The sequence below is a fragment of the Hesperophylax consimilis genome, chromosome 13 (assembly GCF_061612785.1).
Source record: "Hesperophylax consimilis isolate HC1 chromosome 13, BYU_Hcon_1.0, whole genome shotgun sequence".
Lineage (NCBI taxonomy): Eukaryota > Metazoa > Arthropoda > Insecta > Trichoptera > Limnephilidae > Hesperophylax > Hesperophylax consimilis.
Window position 1 is genome coordinate 13,890,949 of NC_142848.1, and position 27,177 is coordinate 13,918,125.

The following is a 27,177-nucleotide window of genomic DNA, read 5'->3' on the forward strand; positions in this document are numbered from 1 at the left end:
TTACTTTTTTTTTATTTACGGCATACTAATGAAATTTACAGAAGTTACAAATGCACATATTATAACGGCTAGCACAAGAAATACTACGTATAAATGAGTTATGTGTAAATTGTATACGGGTAGTTACGAAAATGTATAAGGTTTCAAGTGAACAAAATTACTGTAAAATGCGCACTTTGAAAACCAGTGAACCAATTTATATTTTCGAACGTTCTAAAAATCCTGTATGTCTTTTATATAGAACTTAATGCTTTCATACTAAGAATTCAGTTGAAACATTTACCGTGTTGCATAAAAAGGCGGTTCAACGTTGGTGTTGTAAAGCCGGCCTTGATCCTGGTTTAATACCGTTTTAACCAACCAAACGCAGTAGTAATAAGTAAATTTTTTCACTGTTCTGACCAAGGTGCCGCGTAATACTTGACCTTGATCCTGACCACCCGTATAGAATTCACAAAGTGTGTATTTTGGGTGCTGACCGTTTAAAAAGGAATATCTTATATTATTATAAAGGAATAAATTAATAACGAGGTGTAGGTGTGATCCAATGGATTCAGATAGAGTGAAAGACAGGTTTATTTTTCCGCTTGTTACAATGAGTCAGCTGAAAATATTTGAGGATTTTTTCTACACATGTTAACAAAAGAAACGAAATTAATAGTATTATAAGATGGCAGAGTCATGCTTGAAGTTTCTAATTTCATTAAATATTTAAACTTGTGCATGTCAAAATAACATTTTAAACACACATTTAACGGTGCAAAATGTTCGCAAAATAAGCTTTTCTTCAATATTATTTATACCCGCCTCCATACAACATGTTTAGTTGTTTATATTCTTGCCTTTGAACGTACATCATAATGTTATGGAATATATTCAAAGCATGTAAGCTATAGTAGAAAACCGCGAACCTTGGAAGTTTCCTTCTCGTATGTAACTAAATTGTTGACTTTGGAAGCAAGATGCACTTTGTAAAAGTTTATCGCACTTATTTAATAATTATCAAATAATGTAAATATATAATCTATCTTTGTAAAAAGATAATATGAAATACGTGTACTTTATCACCAACTTACAAGTTTTGTGGATCATTTAAAACATTTATTTCAACAATACTCCCAAACACATCATGTAAACCTACAAATAGCTGTAATTTTCTGTTTTTGTTTCTTGTGTTTGTATGACTTGTTGCATAGCTTTTATCAAATGTAATTTTATTCTTATTTTTTATGTTTCAAAATATCTGTCAAATTAAAATTATACTACCAACCATGTAAAAGCCCTCTGGGCGTTAGATAAATAAATCACCTTAATACGTTTTTTACTACACTTTTTTAAAGTTTAGAACGCCCCTAAATAACTTAAAAACAAATTGGTTGAGCAAAAACGGTCAATTAGTTTGATTGGTGCCCCTATTATTTTAACAAACCAATTGCAGTTTTTATAACAAATACTTACGACATTTAAGAATGCTACCGGAACTATGTTCTACCGGTGTTTCTTTCAATGGAAGATGTCTTAAAGCGTATTAACGGAATACTGTGAACGCCATCTTTTGAACATTGTGTGGAACTTATTAATGACAACCACGAACCTTAATGGTTTCGTTAAGAATTGGGAATATAAGCACATATAAGTTAAAACTTTGTTAACTATGATTTAACTTTAAATAAAATAAATATTAAGAAACGGGCGAAAGAAAAAGTGTGATAAACGACAATATTTAACAATGATTAGATGACTTTCTAATATTCTTGTATGGAATTTGTTAAAACATTAACATATTTCGTAAGCTTGTCGAATTCTACTGCAGGGGCTTTTAAAAAAAACAACACTTGATTTCATCTTTCATATCTAATGTAGACAATTATCTAAGTCGGGTGTTTAAGTTAAAAGTCATAAAATATGTTTTTAGGGTGTTAATTTGGGTTATTTTAAAATTTATTCGTATTTCGTAACCATCAAACTTAAGTTTGATTGAAAAAAAATGGAACTTTAAAGCATCTTTTACTTTTACATTAATTCGACAAGCTTATCACACATTTTTCTAAGGGTATACAAGTAACTGATTTGAACATAAAACTATTCGCTTGAGATATATTATCTTTTCTGTGAAGCAATTATCTGCATAGAATTGAATAGTATTTTAAATGAAGTATTATAAAATAATAATAATAATAATTGTTTATTCCAGAATGTGGGGAGTAATGTAATAGTAAAATAATGTAATAGTTACCTGGTCTTGCGACCCCGTGCTGTCCCTGTGTCCCTTCTTATGGTCCAGTAACATGCTCGGAGTACAGCCCATTTTGGGACAGTCACCCTAATCAAGCTGACCGCCTCGAATAGTGAAATCACCCTATTACCATCACTCGGGGATTGCCGCGGCAAAGTTCACTGCAAACTTTAGATGCAAATTAACGTAATTTGGCCAATTCTACTCTAAGCTTTAGGATTGACCATTGAAATTAACAAACAGCACGATCACACGAAGTTAACACACTAATTTAGGCCACTAAGATTTTACAATAACGAACTTTACAATATTTGTATTGCAAAATATTACTTGCCTCCTGTCACGATAAGAACACATAATATATTAGTATTCACAAGTCACATATCATATTTTTATACACTCTCACATTAAAACTACCACTCATGTTACATTTTAATTAAATATTTAATAAATTGTCGAAAACACGAAAACTTTGACAGATATTTGACTTTAAAATATGACGCAACGGCGCAATTCTTTTATTTTTATTGATACTTAGTTTAAATTACGAACACTTCACTTCAATTAAAACAATTTATTAAGATTTACGAACAAGAACTTTTAGGTGCCTTTAAAACGACAGGTTTAAATTAATAATGCGTTCACCACTTATTTTGATAACTCTCAGATCAAGTCGGTTAGTTGATAAAAAAATACGTAAAGTTGGTATTTTTTATAAAATTTTGAAATGTATTTTTATGAAAACTGTAAGAGTTTCAATTCATGAAGAATGTTTACTTTGCCCAAGCATAAGAATTTGCTATACATTTCATTTATTGAATCTTTGATTTTCATTTTTATTTTTATCTTTCGGAACATTTTACTCTTTTCGCAAAATGATTAAGAACTTATTTCTGTCTTTTTAATCTCCCACTTGACCATTTTTAGTTTTTTTTCAGTTCACTCTTTGAAGGAAGCCCAAAAACCTGCAAAAAAAAAACATAATTAAATTACAAATAATAAGCCTTACATAGTATACACACCCAGTAATCATAAAAAATAGATTATTTTCGTGAAATAATCACTTCAAGGAAGCTTTACAAAATACTGTAGAATATTTATAATTCTTCAAACATTTCCAATACATTCTGATGACGACAAATTTTAATGAATTTTGTAAATTTAATTTTTATTTTTTGTGTTACGAATAAATTATGCAAAATCGATTTTTTTAAAATAAATATTAGATAATTATTTAACCTACATAGGACCTTACTTTGCTCACACATAAAAATATATAAAATATGTTTTTTGAACTTAGGCAATTCATAGAATTAAAGAAACAAATCATTTTTAAATCATTCATTTTTACACATTTTTTTTACAGGAGGCCTTGAGGAAAAGATTTCCATCTTTTCATCTTTGGAGGATGCGGTGTTCATTTTTAAGGAAAGGAGAAAAAAGATCTGACAAGGAAAAGGGTATGAGGGATGGGTAGGAATCTGGGGTCAGTGTGTCAAGGCGATGGGTCGAGAGAGTTCTGCTGGAGAGGTAAAAAGGTCTGCCTCGACCAGCCCTCCAAATCCGGTCCGCCGCACAGCAGGTAGGCAAACGCATCCGCCACCGATATCTAAACAATCCTCAACCCCATGTACTCCTTGCCCAGTCACCAAACGTAGCGAACCACTTAGGGTGACCTCGGCAGAGATGTTGGTTATTCACTGAACGGTTCCCGGGGCGGCGGTACCTCTACCCGCCAAATTGATATCGTTAGCAATGATTGAATGAAATTACAAATTTGTAATAAGTAATCTGTAAGTAAGTGCAAGTACAAGGAGAAAAATTATTATGGCTATTTTATTAATAATCTCTTTGGTTTATTGGTAATTCAGTTAAAAATGGGATTGCAGGCCCTTTCGTTTTAGTAAATACCTAATATATCAGAAAACGTGTTCATACATGCCTTGATTATAAGGTTTCTTGATAAACTTAGTAAAATAATATTGTTAATTACAAAGAATATTATCACACGAAGATTCTAATTTCAAAACTTATTTTTTTACTTAATTCATTATGGTTTAATGATTTTTTTGTATAAGTATTTCTTTCTTCACATTTACTTAATATAAAATTCATTTCGGACATGAAATTAATAAAATCAGTTTTCATTATTTTTTTTTTTTTTTATTTTCGTTTGATACGTAAGTTAAAATCGCCAATTATTGTTATGTTCTTATTATTCCTTTTTGAAAAAATAATGTTCCTGAATTCATCCATAAAAGTATATTCATTCTGTGTGTTCGGTAAATCGCGATACTATTAAAATATATTTTATTTACAGATTATATATTAGTTGGTTAATCTAAGCAAATTAACTCGGTGCATGGGTACTTCTTCCATTTTGATGTTTGAATAACAAGATTTCACAAATACAACCATACCACATTTCTGTTTATCGCATATGAAACTAGCTGTAATTCGGCACACAATATTTATTGTAATCGCTGTCGAATGCTTCGGTTAAAACGATAACGTCCGGTTTGTGATTTAGAAAATTAATTTATAGTTTCTAAATTTAAATTCATTTTAGTTTTGTTTCATTGATCTGATATTTAAATGTAATATTGAGAATAAGTTTAGTATTTTATATATGATGTTATTAGAACCATTTATAGTGGAAAATAATATATTCCGAAATATTAAGAGTTTTATCTAATTCCTCAGTGAAAAAACTATAAAGGGGATAAAATAAGTACACGAAATTCAAATCACTCATATTGTGACATCTGGGACTCTATGATTTCTAAGTATTATAGTGGGGTGTATCCGTAGCTAAGTCAATGATAGGATTGCTTCAGTGAATCTTCTACGTGTGCTTTTGAGTATCCAATATTGACCCTCTTTCGATATTATTGTTTTTCTTAGTTTTGGTGTTGTTTGGATAATAACATTTGATAACTTATCAGTTTTTTTGTTGTTGAGCTATTTATGTCTTCATTTTGATTTATCGAAATCTATAAGAAAATCTATAGGAAGAACCTTGTAGCCAGCATCAATTCCCTTGTTGATAATACAAGGTTTTTTCTCTTAATTTCATTAGCTTGTATTCCAATATATATTTTTTAATAGAATTCGATTTTTTTTTCGACATCATTTTGTTTCTCAAATATAAGTATTTTGTTTGTTTTTATTAATCCAGAAATTCCAATTCCTAGTTTGGATACTTTTATTTTATCTGTTAGTATTTTTTCGATTTCATCTGCAGGCTTGTTTTCTTTTGAGGAAATTAATAGAGCAAACTCGTGTGAGATTTCTCCCTTACCACCATTTTATAGATTTTTTTTCATATTTTTATTCTTTATTTGATGATTTTTTTATCAATTTTTCTAATTTGTCGAAGTTAACATCTTGATTTTGAATCACTTTATTTTGTAAATCAATTATTTTACTTTGTATTGTCGTTATTTCTTTAACTTCCATGAATCATCGATTTTGATTCATATTGGCAATTTCTGTTGTGATTACTTTGGCAGTTTTTGTACTGCTAATTTTGTTCTTTGTATATTTTCTCGATATTTATATTAAGTTACATGCTTAAACATGTTCCTGAAGGTGTTAAATTTAAGTTTGTAAGCAGTTTAATTTTGGAGTGTTTGTCTCGTGAAAATGTTTAAATTCTACCTCTTCTTTTGCGAATTTATTACTATCATGTGCGTTTTATGAATAAATTTTTTTTTCCCTTGTTTTAACAACTGTCAATACCTTAATAGTTAATTAATTATTTTTATAAATTACTTAACTATTATTTTTTTGTTGTTAATTTTTTTCTGGAATAAATTCTATTATCTGATAGTATTATTGTCCCAGCGTCTGGACGATGTAGGCCCTCTGATTGGTCAAATTAAAATTGTCTGTTTCGGGTAACTTGAATATTAAGACACGATTCCATACTAAAATAGGATCGCCTCATAAAAATACGAGATTTCTTCAAAAGCATCGTTTCTGCTCATATAATTTTTGGATAATATCGAAGAAAATATGTTTTAGAAAGTTCATAATCCATTGGATTAATTACATTACAATGAAAATTCTCCACAGTTACGTGATTATGTTTGACGTTTATAAAAATTCACGCGTTTCTTCAAGATGGCCGACAGAGCGCACCTCTGGCGGTTTAAAAACGAACCAAATGCCTGACGCGAATATTTAAATATGCAGCTCACAATACTTGACTACTTACCATTAACAAGCGTTTTATAAGAAGATTTCTTCTGGAAGCTTATCACTTTGTAATGGCATTTTTAATTATTATTAATATTTTTTTTGCTTATAAATTATATCTGAATTTATATTGACATGTTTTCTAATTTCTAAAATTTCAAAATTATTTATTTACGATGCTTTATATCCTGAGTGAAGTATTTTAAGACCTGATTTTTTATCGAAAGTGTGATCATTATTCAAAAGATTATTTGCAAACTCAGATTCACTATTTCCATTTATAGCCCTGCGATATTCTTTAGTTCTGACTTCAAAGTTTCTATTGGTTCTACCTTTGTAAAAGAAATTACAATCATCTCAATTGAGTTTTTAAACTCCTGATTTTTTTGTTTGAATTTTGCTATCTTTATTATTAAGAATATATTTCTTCATTGTTATTAGTGTAAAACGCCAGTTGAATGGTACAAGGATTGTTAATATATATAATTTTAGAAGTATCGTTATCCACAAACAGAATTCTACGCCATTGTTTATTTCTATCTTTAGAAAGACCGTTTGAAGAGAATGTGTTTAATTTTTTTATTTAGTATTTCAACTATCAATTTATTAGAATAACCGTTATTAAATGCTATTTGTCTTATGAATATATTGTTTTATGGTTATATGCAATTTGTTTTTTTCAGGTCTTAAAATATTTCACTATAAATAATTTTGAAATTTTAGAAATGAGGAAACATATTAATATAAAAGCAGATATAATTAACAAGAATTTTTTTATAAACTCCCTTTTAAATATTTTCCCACTCAACTGGTCTTTCCCGTCTAACGATATTGTAATTCCTAATTATTATAAACCCAGCCTACTCTTACCCCTCCCCCCTCCTTTCACTTCTTCTTTCCCAATTGCAATCTATATTTAATTTTTGACTTCGGTGTATACACAATAAAATGTAAACATTATATTTATTTATTTATTGGACAATTTGCATAGCGCCGCTTTTGTGAGATATCACCTCAGGGGCGCTATATTGTAATAATCTACCTTTATATATAGATTTTTACTCTCCTGATGAGAGTGTATACATAATATAGCTTTAAACCTTATTAGATACAGTTACAGTTATAGGTAAAGAATTACCACCAGTTGGAGTAAAATTAACACCTTTTAATTAAACCGACTGCTAATGTCATCGCACAATTACCCTCCTTTTATTCATAAACACGGGTACAATTAATCAATATGTATTAATCTATTATTTAAGTCAACTTTGTTAAAACTATCTTTAATTGTGACAAACTAAACGATATTGATTCAACTTATAGACATTGACGGTTGTAACACATATTTAAGCACTGCAAGTCTCCTATGAGCTAATTATATTAGGTACGATAACAGTTAATATCAGTTGTAGACATGTAGTCAATAATAGTGTTTCATTTGAAATAATCCATCACAAATACGTAAAATTTCATTTATTCAAACAACTGTCATTCTTATTATGCGAAAATTTAGCATGTTATTATTAATTAACTCCTTCCTGTTCCGTGTTTTAACAATATATATACACACCCTCTCTCTGTGAATGTTCTAATATCTATCTATTAAATGTAACTGTTGTTAATATCACTTAAAATGGGCGAAGCCCAACTAAGAGCCGCCCGCAGGGCCTAGCAGAAAAAACCCGTGGAGCGGGTTTTTAACTGCTAGTTATTATTATTATGCAAATCGAAAGAAACAGACGATCACGAAATTATCCATGGGAATAAGATTAAAAACGTTCTTCTGTTTTTTTCGTTTTCATACAAGACATGTAATGTGAGAAGTAAAATTTTTATGAACCGTTTTTAGGAGGATCGTCAATTACGTGCGTATTTTTTGTACAATTCTCCACGAGTAACAAAACAAAATAAAATGAAAACAGAACGTATCAGACGGCGGTGGTCGCATTTTTTTAACCGCTGGCGTGTGTTCTTTATCTTCGTGGTTTCACTTTTATCTCTAACAATTCGTCATATATGTTGTTTTATCATTAACCCGAGAATTCATTATCTTATCCAGTCTATTTTGGTGTAAACCACGTATTATAATAAAGGCTAGCCTTTTTGACTGAATCGAACCTAAAAGCATAGTCGAAAAAGAATTATACATAAAACATTGTGCATTCTGTAATTCCAATGTGGTACAAAGGACTACTAGAAGAGGTTCTTCAGTTGGTCGTTAAATTGAACACGAATTAAATTATTATGTACCAACTAAAAATAGAAAATATCACGCTCTAGTATAATCCAAGTACTATGTAAGGGAATCATAATGCTACCAATAAGAAAACTGGGGTGGCAGCAAAGCTGGGAGCTCACAACCAAAGGGGAGTTTTCTATAATTATCCTGTTTTTTGAAGGGGGTGTTTTAGGTAGCTCAGTGGTGAGAAAGTAAACGCCACAAGGAAAATAAGGAGGCATTAGGAATAGAGAGTCCGCAGGATACCGGAAGGGACGGAGGTGTTTATTGGAAGTGGCCAAGTCTCTACGGTTGGGGTTTTAAACCCCACCGTAGGTTAAAAACCATCAAAAGATCGACGATCGGTGCCATTTTTAATTTTTAGCATTTAAACGGTCGCCGCGTCAAGCGCTGATTCTCGGATAGTTTTAGCTTTAGGTCTATGGTGTATAAGTGCATGTATGTATGTGTGCGTGTGTGTTGTGTGTGTGTGTGTGTGTGTGTGTGTGTGTGTGTGTGTGTGTGTGTGTGTGTTGTATGAGTGTAAGTGTTCGTATGTGAGAGCGCGTCGGTGGTAAGGATTTTGCTATTCTGGGGTTGCGAGTTACAGGTCTGGTGTATGTCGTATATTAAGTTAACATTGTGTAAAGTGCTACCTTAGAAACACAAATGGGAGCTGAACTACATAATAACTACGTCACCCAGGAGGATATAAAAATCTGATCAGAGCAAAAACATAACAATATGACCGTTATTACGCTTGACAGCTGACACCAATTTGATAAAAAAACGGCTGTACAGCCTTTTTCATGCAAAACTTAACTTTGTATTTTAGACCAAAATACTCAACCATACCGGATATAAATTTTTTCAAATCAAATGATATACGTCTCTTAGCTACCTAAATTGGTGTTTTGAGATAAGCTTGGTTTCGGTAATTTCACACTTTAATTTATGATTGACACGAATCACGCACATACAGCCGCTTAAATTTAGATATAGTTATGCATGCAATGTTGGGCAAATGAGCATTCCAATATTTATTTGCGTTTATCTCAAAACTGTGTTTTGTAGATATGTCCCTTTGATCCTAAACCCCCGATATGTGCCACATATGTGAGCTTCTACATTCTACTGCATTTATTTGTGAACGAACATTGAATATAACATATTCCAGTAACGTTTATTTAAAACATCTGCACTGTTTAATATTGAAACACTTTTATGATCATCCCAACAATCCAGTTCCTACCGAAATTTCCCTTTCCATCGATTTGTTCCATTTCCTAAAACATTCCCATTCTGAAAACAAGTATGAAGATATTTGAAAAAAGAAGCCCATAGCAAGTGTCTTTTGTTTTGAACTTGGATTTTCATCGTCGTCGCATACATATTTTCGCCCCTCGTAATAATTAATTTCATAAAGGTTTAAAAAGAGTAGAAATTATCAGCCCCGAGTGAATCTACATTAAATGTCGTTGTGTTTAATTTTATTTAAAGTTTGTGTTGTGAAACTGTGCTAGATGTACATCCATAAACTATAGTTTTCACGGAACATTCAAGAAAATAATCAGAACTTCCAAGTTAAGCAAGATCATTCACAAGATAAAGGCCTCCTTTTCCCACTCCTAAATTTCTTTGATAGATTGCACGGTCTTTTGATTATTTTTACTTCGTTTAAATTACAGTCCAATCGTCCAGTACCCATCGATCGGTACGCAACATGCACATTCACAAGATTTTGCTAGCATACATTACGTGGGAATACATAATAGACTAACATAAAAATAGCTTTTCCTAAAAGACAGAATCTTCCGTACAATTTTGCGTAGACCCGTTCAAAAAATAGCAAGAATCTATGTTTATATTTAAAACCTTGTGAGTCTATTGATCGCAATGCTATTGGAAACATAGAATTGAGTTTCAGGATCAACTGAGCGAGCCGTGGGCGTTCCTACATGATCAAATTAATCATCTGAGCGCCTTTCACTTGCTGAAAAGGAGGAAAATTTATAAAAGCCTATTACTTCTTTGCACATGAACACCGACTTATTTCCAGTTACCGATTTCAAAACGTCAAAATGTATGGAGATTATATAATCTGTTCGAAAAAAAATAAAAGTTCATTAGAAAATCTTACATTTTCATTAAAAAAATTAAATATTGTTGATTTTTTCCTCTCGTGATTTTTCTAAATATTTATTACATAACTTTGTTTAATGTTAAATTACATGTTTTGAAATGTAAAACAAGGTGAATAAAGTTTTAAAAAAATCATATGTGATCTGTTAATATACATTATATATATTATAATAATATTTTTGATAATTAATACAGCGCCGTTTATGTTAAACATCAACTTAAGTGCTACTATTATATTATATATTATACTTATTTTACCCAACAACAAACAATACTATAGTCTTAAAAATGCTTTGAGGCTCATAGCATTATATAAGTTTTTTTTTAATTACAACAAATACAAATAAAATGTTTTCATGAAGGTATAATGTGATGCTCATACGATTATAATTTGTCTTAGAGTGTTTTTTTTACTTATAATATTTTCTCTCAGCACAACATCTTTAAGAATAGTGGAAAATAAGAAATATATTTGGGTTACAGGTAATGTTATTTACAGCCCTAATTATAGAGAAGGTGTTTCAAGAATACGAGACGATTAGAATCGGGGAAGGCAATAGGTAATATCGTTTGATGTTTTGCCTACCTTCATAAATAATATTCACATCATACGTGGTTTTTTTTTAATATTGAAAGATAATGATGATTGATGTTGCGGAATATTTGACAGGAATACTGTTTGATGTGGCCTACAGGTGGGAGTGTTAGCTGGTTGAGATAAGGTAAGATGAAAACACATGATCGTATGTGCGAAGTGAAAATTTAATATCGCGTACTTAATAGAACCTTATAACTGGGTATTAATTGTCCTTAGCCCACATTTTGTGGTGATTTTGGTGGTATAACGTGTCCTGATGCTTCTCATTTTAATAAGAAACTATTTTACTAGTCTATTTACTAGGTTTGTCTTTCTAACGTCCCATCTGTTTCTACGAATTTGAAAAAAAAAAAATTTTTAAATACGTATATCATTGAACTTTTACCCCTTAACCTAGAACTATTGTAAAGTCCCTGACATATTAGTAGAAATTGTAAGTACTAGTTAAGACATAAATAATCAATGTGGATAGCTATGATAATTCAGGTATAACAACCCGCGAATGTATTTCTCACGATTTATAATGGAATGATCACTTTATTTACTGAAACAACCATTGGATTAATAATAATAATAATAATTTTTACTCCAGGATATGGGGAGGTTAGTAAAATCCCACACGTCCCATGCAGATATAGTGACCTGGTGTCTCATCAGGCCAGAAAATCCAGTTCCATGAACATTGTCGATGCGCTGCTATATATTCTGTTTCCAAATATGATTAGAGAGGCGTCATTATATTGGATTCGGAGTCGTTCCATGGAATAAGTTCGGTAGTGACACCATGTCTCAAACGTATACTATATAATGCGTTGAACAGGGTTTTTTAACAGTATTGCAGCATTTACAAAATCTGCAGTCAATCACATTAGACACTATGCTTAGGCTTCTCCCTTGTCGTTCGATATCGCCATCGTCCAATAGGTTTTGATTAATAATATGCCCCAAGTATTTTACGTTCGTACATGTAAGTTCGTTCGTTCATGAAAAATGCAAACAACGCATAAAAATGTGACAATTTGCAAAGGAACGAATCAACTACAACTATACAACAAATGGAGTCAAAATAGTGATTCTGCATTTCTAGTGCTAAACATGAACATAAGAAGTCTTTCAAGAAATCTATATTATTCATAAATATTAATAATTTAAATACATCACCGGTGTGCAAAGGGTTAACTTTAACACACTCCAACAGCGATCAATACATAAGTGCGCTTCCCAACTACCGAGGAATAGCAACTAAAATATCTATAAACAAAAATAGTTGAATAATTATGTTTGTACGTTACGATTATGAAGTGATAAACACAGAAGAAGTAAACATTGAATTTGTCAACTGTTTAAAAATAGATATTAAATTTAATCATTCTATTTATAGAATCATAACAATATACCGCACACACAAATCAAACATAACGAATTTTACAAACGAACTTTATCTATGCCTGAATAATTTAACAAAGATTTTTACGATTATATGTGGTGACTTTAACATAAATATTTCTTATAACCATAATTCTATAGAAAAAAATAACTTCTTGAACATGATGACTAATCTTAACTTCAAATCGTGGATTAACAACTATACTCGTGAAGTATCAAATCAAACGTCATCTCGTCTAGACCATATTTGGTGTAATGTAAACCTGAATTATTTAAAAAATCTCAAATCCTCAATCTAGAAAATAAACATAACTGATCATCAAGCAACCCTTGTTAACTATGAAACTAAAAATAAAACTAAAAACCTACCTAAATCAAGTACCACAAAAACCACATTAAACTACCAACTATTAGAAAAATCACTCATAACAGAAAAATGGACTGAAATAATAAAGAAACAGTATAAATAAGAAACAGTAAATACGCTAATCAATGTGCATCATTATTTGAAAAAAAATTATAAGAACACATTTTGAATGCCTCTGAAATTAAAATTTGAATCAAAACTCGAAAACATTGAAAATTAAACCCTGGATCACTATCGGATTAGTAAAAGCAGTTAAAAAAAATAAACTTTACAAATTAGCTAATCAACCGACTGCCAAAAAATCAATTATTTCTCATAATAAAAATATAAAAACATCTTAACAACTTTAATTCGAAAAACGAAAAACAGCTACTACTCCCAATTAATTTTAGAGGCTAAAAAGAATAATAAAAATTTATGAACTACAATAAACGAAATAATAAATAAGAATAGAAAGAACACTTGTATATACGAAATTTCAGTTGGGAATGAAACGTATGTAACGTGAATGTAACGTGTAACTCGACACCAAAAAATGCTGTAATATTCTAAACAACTATTTTGCAAGTGTTAGAAAAAATCGGGCTAACGCCATCAAAACATGTCCGAACAATAATAAAAATAATTCCCACGCTTCCCAAAACCAATATAATAATTTCAAAAAAATAACAGAAACTGATCTCGGAAAAATTATCGATGATTTAAAGGGGGGTTCCGCTCCCGGTTATGACAACATAGATGTAAACGTATTAAAAACAATGAAACAATATCTAATTTAGTCATATAATAAATACAATCCTTATAAAATGTTTATTTCCTGATAATTACAAATGAACTATAATAACACCGATTTATAAAGCAGATTGCCCAAACGACCCACAAAATTACCGCCCTATATCCCTTTTATCAAATATATCAAAAATATTCGAAATTAAATCTGGTCCTTTCTAGAACAACATCACGTTATAAATCCTATAATGTAATAACAGTATGGTTTCAAAAAAACCACCAGCACCCACGATGCTATTGCAAAAATAACAAATTATATATATACCGCCCTAGACTCAATTGAAAAATGCTTTGGAATATTTATTGACCTTAAATAGCATATGATAGTATATCACATACAAACTTAACAATAAAAAAAAATCAATTGGAATTAATGGAATGGTCTTAAAAGCCTGGATTATTTACCCTTTCGGAAAATAGACCACAACAAGTAAAATTATTAAATGAACTAAGTGATTCCGAAAGTAATAACTTCTCGATACCACAAGGCACAGTTTTAGGACCACTGTTGTTGATATTATATTTAAATGATATATTTGAAGTTGCTAAATACGGAGAAATTGTCTCATATGCAGATGACACAGTGCTTCTTTTGAAAGCAAACACATGGTTAGAACGGAACAAAAAGACTGACACAGTCATCAATGAATTGAAAACATGGTTCGACATTAACCTACTAACGTTAAACTCTAAAAAAACACTACGCACTACGTAATATTTTTCATAAAAAAAAACAAATACGCCGCATGAAATAAACATTAGGATTCACTCTGCACCAAACACTCCACAACACCACTGTAACTTACTATGTACCAATATTGAAAGCAAAACTTCAACCAAATATCTAGGGATCACTATTGACCAATGCCTAAAATGGATACCACATGTAACCGTTCTCGAAAACAGAGTACGAAAATTAACCTATATTTTTAGCTGCTTGAGACATATTCTAAATAAAGAACTACTGAAAATGACGTACTTCGCATTCTGTCAATCCATAATCCAATATGATATAATAGGGTGGGGGGCGCCTATAAAACTCACACACAACCTGAATGAATGTTTCTTTCATCACTTTCATGGAAAGTGATGAAACAAAAACTTTTTTATGTGTCCCACATGTGCCCTGATGATGGACACTGTAACGTTGTCCGAAACTTCGGCTAAAGAAGGAGCGCAACATGGCATAACACCCCAAAAACAAATAACAAAAATACTTTTATCTAAATAAAATCTTAAATCATAAATGAGCTTTGCTCAACAAAGCACATTAATGATCGGTGGCTCAGATTGATCAATCGAAACTTTGAATATAGCGGCCGTTTTAGCATAGCAATATTAAAATTCTGAAATTCAGAAATTCAAATATCAGCAAAGGCTAAAACAGTCCACTTTAAAAAAAAATGCAAAATGGTTCATGGAACGCCGAAAATAATCGGAAAGGTTCTTCACTGAAATCATCGTTTGATTGAATAGGGGAAACGAACCATTGATGAACTCAGTGATGAACAGGAAGTGTTGTTTTTTTTTTACAACGTGATCGTGGAAATTATTTTCAATATTGGTAATAAACGTTTTTCTTACTTTACTGTTCCAACAAAATTTTTGTAAAACTGTGTTTACAGTTTCCCATTATTATATTAAGTATTATTTTTTATTTTGATTTCTTTGCTATTATTTGTGTTTACCTTTATATAATAATACAATAACATCATATCAAAAACAGACATTATTACAGAATGCAATTACAGTGGAATTGACTCACGGATTACAAAAATAATAAAACAAGCATTCTCTCCAAACGCAAGAGAAATAACAAAACAAACACATCTATATCATACCTATGAGGGAAAGAAATTAACAAAAAATAATAAATTTAGTTAACCCCTCAATAGGCCAGTGCAATTAGCGCCAAAAAGGGGGTCGCGATCGAAGTAATTCCGGTAGTCCCAATTTTTTTATATGTTATATAAACTGATCTCCTGATGTAAAATCTGAGTTTCCGACCTTGGCGCACCTGTGCTCGCGCCGCCATTTTGAAAAAACTGGCCGAAATCGGGCCAAAATCTAGTTTTTCCCAAATATCTCATTTCCAATGCAAATTTCGGCTAAAGTATTTTAACAAGTATAATAGAACATAAAATGACCTACAAGTTTTGTTAAAACAAATTTCTTCTATCTCTAATAGGTACCGAGGTAGAAAGTCGTAAAGGTGCGTATATTTTTGAAAAAACAAGTTTTTTGCGCGACTAGGTTTGGTTTTTTATAAATACCTCGTTTCCAGTGGAATTTCATGAAAATTTTATTGATACCAATTATGTAGAAAATAAAATTTTAAAAAAGGCTGTGCAGTTTTTATGTTTATATAGTTTTTTTTACCGATATAAAGAATAAACAAATCTAGGTAGGTACGCACAGAAAATCAATCACGGTTTATTATCACGTTATTAGATTTTTGTTTGCATTTTTAAATACTCGTACATACATCTATAAATTTACTAGAGGGCACTTCGGTATGGGGGGCTACCCCCCACCCTTCTACTCCTCCCCTCCTGTTCCCTTCACAGACAGTTCCATCCTTCGTTGGACTGCTGGATTCGTTTATCTGCATAAAATTTGTGAGGGTATCGAGCCATTCTTTGGGATTGAATCAGAAACGTCAGAGCAACATGTAGAGATGAGGCCTACAAGAATTAGGAGGGATGATCGAGACGTTCAAACTCTCATTGATTGGTTTGCTTGCCATGAACCATTTCCTAAAACAAACGGGATTATGTCTATTAGCAGAGGCACAATCGGGGATAGCAAAGTCACTTGTCACATGACTGAAAAGATGGGGAAATTAGCTATGTCTAAAGTTATCAACCAGAACTTTGGAAACCTACACTTAAAACGTTATGATGCGATAGATTCTCTTGCGGCGGTGACCAGCAGTGTCAAAAATCAGGGTGTGACTATGGCAATAGATCCATTAATGCTATTCAATATGAACTCTCTCCTGTACCATTGTCTCTTTTCTCAGAGGAAGGCATGCGCAAAGGAACGAAGTCTATATTTTATTCATCATTCAACCCTCTACCAAATAATACAGAACTGGGAAGCAGTAAAATACACGTAATTGATGGAGGATATTTACTGCACAAAGTGGTATGGGGTCGTGCTCAACCTTTTTCAGTAATTTTCCAGCAATATGTCAGGTATGTACAAAATCATTATGGATCCAATGCAGTAGTGGAATTCGATGGATACCCAGATTCTATGGAAAAGAAAAGCACTAAAGGGGTGGAAAGAGCACGGCGTGCCAGAGTTACAACTTCTGCTGAAGTTTTGTTTTTTGAAAGCATGCACCCACAAGTGCCACAGGAAAAGTTTCTGGGAAATGAGAAGAACATGTCTCGTTTTGTTTCACTACTCAGAACCTCATTTGCACGATCCCACATAACGACAGTACAAGCTGAAGAGGATGCTGACGTTCTCATAGTGAACACAGCAAATTCATTGTCATTTCAACATGATGTACTCATAATCGTTGGTCAGGATATTGATCTGCTGGTACTCCTCACAGCTCTCTCACCTCCCAACGTATATTACCAAAAAGTTGGAAAAAATAAATCACCTAACGCGTTGTACTCGAACAAATGTTTTAAACACCTTGAAATAGTTGAAAACATTTTATTCTTTCATGCCATAAGTGGTTGCGATACAACTGGAGCTCCGTTCGGTCAAGGCAAACACAAATTTTGTAATATTCTTCTCAAGAACCACTCAGTGAATGAACTTGTTCGTGTATTTCAAGACCCAAAAGCAAAGACAGAAACAATCACTTTGGCTGCCGAACAACTATTTGCACTTTTGTATGGCGGCAACGAGAAATCAAATTTGGAAAATTTAAGGTACATCATTTTTGTCAAAGGAGTAAAAAAGAACAAATTCAATTTATCCAGGCTACCACCCACCAAAGATGCAGTCCAGCAAGACGCTTCAAGAACATACTTGCAAGTGCAGACTTGGCTTGGTCACGATAAAGATCCGACTGAATGGGGGTGGAAAAAGGAAGCTGTTGGGTTACTTACTCCAGTAACATTGTTGAAGGAAGCTGCACCTCAGGCCTTGCTGAACTTCATATCATGTCAATGCAAAAAAGGTTGCGCTGGAAAGTGCACCTGCAGAAAGTCGGGTTTGAAATGTTCCTTACTCTGCATTCATTGCAATGGCAACTCCTGCGAGAATGCTGTAGAAGCCTTTGTTGATGACGATGACGAGGAATATGACGACCCAGTCGCCACAAATTTGGGTGATAAGACAGATGAAGAAGCTATTCAGGGCCAGAAGTAAGAAACTATAGTCAAGTGCTTGTATTTCTGCCTAAACTGATCTACCATTAATTTTATTTTTTGTTATGCTGACAACTTAACTAATAAAGAAAAGAATGTCAATAAATGTTAATTTTACGAAAATACCAATTTTTTATCTTTTTTATGTACCTTATCATCTTAATTGTATTAATAATCTTAAATGTATGTTGTGATTACGTTGATAGGCATGTCAGACTAAGCTGCGAGCACAAATGTAGTGGCTTGGCCAATTTTAGTGGTCTTCCCATTGGGAATGTATGGCGACCGTTATGCTGAAATAGTCTATTTACTATATTTATATCTAGGTCTGACACAGGCATGACGATTGTTGTCAACGTATATGTAGAACAATAATTGTCAAAGAAAAATAAAATCAAGGGATGCAAAGTTTAAAACACCTAACCTCTGTTTCAATTTTTGGCCTGGTTTTGGTGGATTAGAGTTTGGATACGTAATAGAGATAAAAAATATAAATTATATACCTATTTCTTTAATTAAATTTTATTTTCTACAAAACAATTATTAATAAAATTTTCACAAAATTGTACTGGAAACGAGGTATTTATAAAAAACCAAACTAAGTCGCGCAAAAAACTTGTTTTTTCAAAAATATACGCACCTTTACGACTTTCTACCTCAGTACCTATTAGAGATAGAAGAAATTTTTTATTGACAAAAGTTGTAGATTATTTTATGTTCTATTATACTTGTTAAAATACTTTAGCCGAAATTTGCATTGGGAATGAGATATTTGGGAAAAACTAGATTTTGGCCCGATTTCGGACAGTTTTTTCAAAATGGCGGCGCGAGCACAGGTGTGCCAAGGTCGGAAATTCAGATTTTACATCAGGAGATCAGTTCATATAATATATAAAAAAATTGGGACTACCGGAATTACTTCGATCGCGAATCGCTAATTGCACTGGCCTACAAGCGTTTGATGGTCATATATGACAGGGCGTCCATATTTTAATCTTTTTTTCTATCATGCGGAAATACATATTTTTTGAGGTTTAAAATAATAATACTAATTCTTTCTAGTTTGCCTTAAATATTTTTCCTGGATCCATTAATAAAATCCTAAAAATAGTCAAAATGAACATTTCGTAATTCACGCCGCTATCGTAACAATCGGTTTAACTTTAAAAATTATTTGTTATGTTTTATAATATGAACGAGATAAAAGTGAATGTACAGTTTTTTTAGAAATTTCCTAAACAAAACGAACGTGTTTTCGAAATATAAATAAATACACCGAAAAGATAATTTTGTTTAGTTTCTAAAACAGTATTCATTTTTATGGAAAATTAAAAAATCAGTTGTACGAGTATATAGCGCATTTGAAATACACAGAAAACATTGCAAACTGAACAAATGTGATGAAAGTCTTGAAGGGTTAAAGTGAATGAACAAAAACATCCCACATAGATAATTCCCGTGCGTGGTTATAACTGGAATATTACATTCTGTCTTATTATATTATTATTATGTTTGTTTATGTAATTCCGTTTTGTAAATGCAGTTAGTTTCTTACCTCAAAATTCAACTGTTGATTTCCCAAAGATTAATAAATAAATAATGATTTTGGATCAATCACATATATGTCACTATTAAAATCAAATTTTAATTTTTACCTAAAGGAAAATAGCGGGTGCGTTCCTAACCATACGACTTAAAAAAGAAAATGGTGGCTTAAACATAGTTTATTATTCCCGTAAAGTAAATGTGTGTGAATATATTATATATTTTTTACAGATATATATAAAATAAATTTAACATGTCAAACAAGTGAAGTATAAAGCATACATATTCTTGCTGTTATTTTCTATAAATAAACAAGGATCTTGTGTTTGATGAGGGAATTTCACAGAAATAAAATCATACTAGCAGTTAAAAACCCGCTCCGCGGGTTTTTTTATGTATATAATAACATGCTAAATTTACGCATAATAAGAATGACAGTTGTTTGAGTAAATGAAATTTTACGTATTTGTGATGGATTATTTCAAATGAAACACTATTATTGACTACATGTCTACAACTGATATTAACTGTTATCGTACCTAATATAATTAGCTCATAGGAGACTTGCAGTGCTTAAATATGTGTTACAACCGTCAATGTCTATAAGTTGAATCAATATCGTTTAGTTTGTCACAATTAAATATAGTTATAACAAAGTTGACTTAAATAATAGATTATTACACATTGATTAATTGTACCCGTGTTTATGAATAAAAGGAGGGTAATTGTGCGATGAGATTAGCAGTCGGTTTAATTAAAAGGTGTTAATTTTACTCCAACTGGTGGTAATTCTTTACGTACAACTGTTACTGTATCTTATAAAGTTTAAAGTTAGATTATATATACACCTTCATCAGGAGAGTAAAAATCTATATATAAAGGTAGATTATTACAATATAGCGCCCTTGAGGTGATATCTCACAAAAGCGGCGCTATGCAAATTGTCCAATAAATAAATAAATATAATGTTTACATTTTATTGTGTACACACCGAAGTCAAAAAATTAAATATAGATTGCAATTGGGAAAGAAGAAGTGGAAGGAGGGGGGAGGGGTAAGAGAAGGCTGGGTTTATAATAATTAGGAATTACAATATCGTTAGACGGGAAAGACCAGTTAAGTGGGAAAATATTTAAAAGAGAGTTTATAAAAAAATTCTTGTTAGTTATATCTGCTTTTATATTAACATGTTTCCTCTTTCTAAAATTTCAAAATTATTTACAGTGAAGTATTTTAAGACCTGAAAAAATCAAATAGCATATAACCATAAAACAATATATTCATAAGACAAATAGCATTTAATAACGGTTATTCTAATAAATTGATAGTTGAAATACTAAAAAAAAATTAAACATATTCTCTTCAAACGGTCTTTCTAAAGATAGAAATAAACAATGGCGTAGAATTCTGTTTGTGGATAACGATACTTCTAAAATTATATATAAAAACAATCCTGGTACTATTCAACTGGTGTTTTACACTAATAACAATGAAAAAATATATTTTTAATAATAAAGATAGCAAAATTCAAACGAAAAAATCAGGAGTTTGAAAACTCAATTGGGATGATTGTAATTTCTTTTACAAAGGTAGAACCAATAGAAACTTTGAAGTCAGAAGTAAAGAATATCGCAGGGCTCTAAATGGAAATAGTGAATCTGAGTTTGCAAATCATCTTTTGAATAATGATCACACTTCCGATAAAAATTCAGGTCTTAAAATACTTCACTCAGGATATAAAGCATCGCAAATAAATAATTTTGAAATTTTAGAAATTAGAAAACATGTCAATATAAATTCAGATATAATTAATAAGCAAAAAAAATATTAATAATAATGAAAAATGCCATGACAAAGTGATAAGCTTCCAGAAGAAATCTTCTTATTAAACGCTTGTTAATGGTAAGTAGTCAAGTATTGTGAGCTGCATATTTAAATATTCGCGCCAGGCATTTGGTTCGTTTTTATACCGCCAGTTGTGCGCTCTGTCGGCCATCTATAGCCGTGCGTATCGGCCATATTGAAGGAACGCGTAATTTTTTATAAACGTCAAACATAATCACGTAACTGTGGATAATGTTCATTGTAATGTAATTAATCCAATGGATTATGAACTTTCTAAAACATATTTTCTTCGATATTATCCAAAAATTATATGAGCAGAAACGATACTTTGGAAGAAACCTCGTATTGTTATGAGGCGATCCTATTTTAGTATGAAATCGTGTCTTAATTTTCAAGTTAGCGGAATTTACCCGAAACAGACAATTTTAATTTGACTAATCAGAGGGCCTACATCGTTCAGACGCTAGGACAATAATACTATCAGATAACAAAATAATGTTTAGTCATCCCTTACGGAAAATAGAGATTGCCTCAAAGTTAAACGTAATGAAAATATAACATAAAATGTATAATATACAAAAATTTATTTATTATTTACTGTTTCGATGGTAACTATGCTAGTGTACCTACTTTTGATTAATGTTTTCGCAAGCATGTATTTTAATTAAATTACTACATGCAAATTAACATATTATGTTGTTGATATCCTTGGGCGTATGATAATAATTGTATTTAATTAGTCTAATAACAAGATGTGGGTGTTTAATTCTATTTGCTTTGTCATTATCGCTGTCGATAGCGTTATTATACAGATTTAAAGCAACCTCTATTGCCCTTTGAGCAATCATTTTATATGTTGAATTAATCAAGCAATCTACGTATTTGTCAATATTTGTAATGATGAATAGTATGTTTTATATGCGGCTTCAAACCTAATAAGTTGAAAAAATTGCCCAGAACTCCGTGACTGCAGATTTCACCTTTCGAAAGAATTTGCTGCATCATACAATCATATTTCCGTTATCCGTTTGAGATACATTTTTGGGGACAGCAATTTATGTTTAAAGAAATATACTAATTAAATTTACGGAAAGAAATTTTCTAAAAACTCCATGAATACCAAATTACGGAGGTCAAATGCTTGGAAACATGGTACAACTGATTTTTAATAAACATGGAATTGGATGATAATGAGCGACCCTGCCCAAATGACAAAGCTGCGGATAATTATAATTACTACAAAAAAAGTTCAAATACACGATGTACTCGAAGCAACAACAAAAACTTACTACAAATACCGATAACACATACTACGTTTGGTCAACGAAACTTTAAATAATTTGCGACAAGACTCTACAACATTCTTCCAGACGGCATAAAACAATGTGATTCTCAAAAAAAAATCAAAGATAATGTAAGAACTTGGATCAAAAATAAGAATAGGGCCTTCACCGGTGCATTCACCCAAATTCGCAGTTATTGAAGTCACCACATTATTGAGCGAATACATCTTAATACAAGTATAGGTATGTTCAAAGGTATTAGGAACTAACACGAAAAATAATGCCTCAACATTGTATCTCTTACTTTAATATCATTATAGAGTTTCTGATCATTTTATACTTTCTTATGTCATTGTATTTGATTTATTGTTTATGGTATATTTATACATGTGATATTAAATAAATAAATAAACACAGGCTAGCCTAGTGAGGCGGTATTTGTGAAACCCTAACTGTACTTTTATTTTCTTTTTACCTTCACAATATTATGTTTATATTTTTCTGTTAATAATATAACCCTAAAAATAAAATTTACAAATCAATGTACACCATAATATGAATTTATAGTTGTAATGTGTAAAACTTTCATAAATAAAGATATTATTATATTATATTATTATTAATAAATGAACCAACAATGTGTCTTTGAATATCCTAACGTACCTACCAAAAATATATCCATGTGCAAGTACTGACACTTAAGCTAAATATATCTACTTTTATATAACACTAAATTATGTGCTTAGATACGTTATATTATTTTATTAATTTTAAGAAACGTGTATTTTGTAGAACCTACAGATAACCTGTCATGTGACAGGCTTATTGGACCATGGCCGGCCCTATATGGACGCAATTGGAGCAGTCCGCTCCCCGAATAGTCCAGGCGCCAAGCCGCTGATAATACCTAGCACCTTACTACAGTCCTGACACATCACTCTTGAGATTACTTTGAAACAAAAACGGCGCTTCACAAAAACCATTCGAATTTTATTGATTATAGTGTATAAGTTTTGACAAAGGAATCAAAAAAAAAATGTCGATGCCGGCCCTGTATTGGACTCCCTTATAATATTGTAATAAATAATATTCTTGTCATTTTAATTTTAATTTAATTAATTAAAAAAATTAAAATTAGTAAATCAATATCATAAAATTGATTTTATTGTAGTAAAACACAATCTGAAAATTTATTTATTTATTTAATATCAACGGTATAAATATACCATAAACAATGATAACATGTCACAGTTAAAATCGTAGAAATATTTTTAAAAAAAAGAAGAAAAAAGAATTACAAATATATGTGGCATTTGATTGTGAAATGACATTAGAGAGTAAGTAAGTAAGTAAACAAGAGATACAAGTACATAAGTTTCTATAGTGCAAATAAGGTAGAATTAGATTAAATTAATATTGATTGAAAAGATTTGATAGCAAAGCCCTCTTGTACCTACCTTGCGTGCAGTTAAATAGATCTGCCACATCTGCGTATCTATTACTAACTTCATGCAACCTAGGTACAAGCGAGTGTTTGGAATACTCAGTCCTGATATTGTTGCATTTAAACAAAATTTTAGAACGAGTAGCTCTCGTGAGTATATGAAATTCAATGAGGTTAATTAAATCAGGACTGTCTATACTACCATTTACAATTTTGAACATAAATATTAAGTCGGATATAATTCTTCGATCTGAGAGTTTTAATAAATTTAGATTTTTCATCAAGTAATTATAATGTATATTTTCAATGGGAATACCGAGTTTAAAATTAATGTGTCTTAGGAATTTATGTTGAATTTTTTCGATTGAATCTGAATGTAATTTGTAGTGGGGGGACCAGATCGAGGAGTTATATTTGACTTGACTACGAACCAGGAATGTATACAAAAATTTTAATGTTGAAATATTCTTGAAACCTCTGGAATTTCGAAGAATGAAGCCTAGCATTTTCATTCCTTTATTATTAATATTATTTATATGCGATATAAAGTTTTTTTTATGAACCTTTATTTAAAAGCAAACATCCTAATGAGAAGATAAAACAATAAAAATGTCTTCCGAAACTCCTGCAAAGAACTGAAAGCTCAATAATGATTGTTAGTAACAAGCTGTGGCAGGCTTTTATGTTCAGTTCCCATGCAATGGGAAACAAGCGACAAATACAAAACCCCCTTTAATGTCTACAGGGGATGTTTATTACTTCAGTATCGGACAGAAGGGACAGGAAATGTTAAACCGTTGTTTACAATCATTTTTACGTTCCATATTTTTAATGGCTGGAAAAACACGAAGGCACTATAATTCTTGGTTTCCTTTCCAATTATTATGGACTTAGTGGATTTATTGTTTGGTTTTATGGTAATTTCCTGAAAACTTTTGTTATTTTTTTATTATTCATTAACGCCCTGTCGGGCTTTTACAGTGGAAATTGACAATGTATGTATTTAAGTGTAATTAAAAAAACATAAATAAAAATAAAATGTTAATACTAAGATTAACATCAAATCCAAATAATAACACCTAATATTGTAAATAAAGCAAAGTTTCAAGTATAAAGTAAGTACATTCGTATATGCATATAATTATTCATTTTTGTTGCAAACCAGTAAGACTGAAAACAGGAAAATAATTTAGTAAAAAAATAAATATTTTTAATTTACTGAAATGTATTATAAAACAAATAATGTCATGTTCTCAATTATTGTATGTATAAATAAATTAAGGGTGAATAAATGTACTGAAAAATATACGACACAAAAAAGTAAAATTAATAAATAAAAAGTAAATGATTTAAGAAAAAAAAATAAAGGATACAAAAACGTTAAATAAATAAGTAAAGGATAAACAATTCCAGGAATGCTTTTCGGATAAATAAACAGATTTTCATAAAATTTAAATATTGAAGACAATATTAGTGATTTCTAAACGAAAATCTGAAACAGAAAAATCAGAAAAGGAAACGGTCACATCTGGTCCCAGATGTGACCGTTTCCTTTTCTGATTTTTCTGTTTCAGATTTTCGTTTAGAAATCACTAATATTGTCTTCAATATTTAAATATTACAATTTGAGGTTTTACTCAATAAAGTTATTCCGAAAAATAAAGATTTTCATAAATTAATATGCGATATACAATCAACAAACGATCAAGTCATTTATGCGCAGTGGCAGAGGATGGACCTCCACAAAACTTTGTCTTAGAACACACTCCTGGATTCACTTTCACACGACATGTCCTGACTCAAGTAAGTATTTCATTCGCTCAACTGTTGGTGAATTCCCGACTTGCTTTTTCATTTACTTAATAGTTTTCTGATTTTCGCCGTTCAGATGAGCTGTTGCATGTCTAAACTATATAAATAAACAATTCGAAATATATTCTATTATTGATAATCTGTTATTTTATATTCTTTTCATTACTGTTTTATTAACTTTTGTTAGATAGAAGAAAACGAAAATCTTATTATTTTATCGACTGGTTGAAGATAGTTGGCGGTTACAGACGGCTGGTTTGTCACATGTCTTCATGCAGCACAGATGTGCCCCGGGGAATTATTGGCGGAGACGGGGTACGTAATGATTCTACGTCCTGCACAATACCACATTCACACAATACATAGTCTCTGGCCCTGTGACCTGTGACCTGTGACTGCACCGGATGCGGTTCAAAGAAGTTCACCTATCCAACGGGGAAAGAACTTTAATTGGAGGAACCAAATATATTTTTGCATCGGAAGTCTGTCTCTGGGTTCGCAACGAATTTTCAAAGAAATATTCCGACTGAGCTGGCGCATTCTGCCCAAGAGGCACGTTCAATGAATTCTCATACATGAAATTGGAGTAATCAAAGATACTTTTTGAAATGGAAACATAAAATTTAGGGTTTTGATAATCTAATTTGAATATCAATATAAGAATCGAATAGGTTTTATCTTGAAAATGAAATAAAATTTAGCCCAGGAATCAATTATTCTTGTTCCACGCGAACAAAACTAAACTTTGAGGAGTGATTGTTCATGATGACCTTAGAAAATCTCCCGAACGATGTTTTTAAACAAAGCAATTCTAAATATCAAAAATTTGTCTAGTGCGATCGTAGCTTTATTTTTGCTAGTCGTAATTGTAAGTGTTCGGATAAATCATGCCTAGTAACAGCGGTTATTCATTTGGAAACATTTTCTAATTATCGTTTATACGATAAAGGATTAACGTGTGAATTCAAAATCAATGTA

General features: G+C 31.2%; 1 protein-coding gene across 3 annotated transcripts in view; it reads right to left on the reverse strand.

Moving 5' to 3' along the window:
* Pde8 (phosphodiesterase 8) overlaps positions 1 to 27,177 on the reverse strand; it is a 604,329-nt gene that overhangs the window by 509,227 nt on the left and 67,925 nt on the right. For all 3 annotated transcript variants that reach the window (XM_089638788.1, XM_089638790.1, XM_089638789.1), the window contains exon 2: positions 2,237 to 3,201. In XM_089638788.1, coding sequence (XP_089494914.1) covers positions 2,237 to 2,308 — 72 coding nt within the window. In that variant the 5' untranslated portion in view covers positions 2,309 to 3,201. The remainder of the gene's footprint in view (positions 1 to 2,236; positions 3,202 to 27,177) is intronic.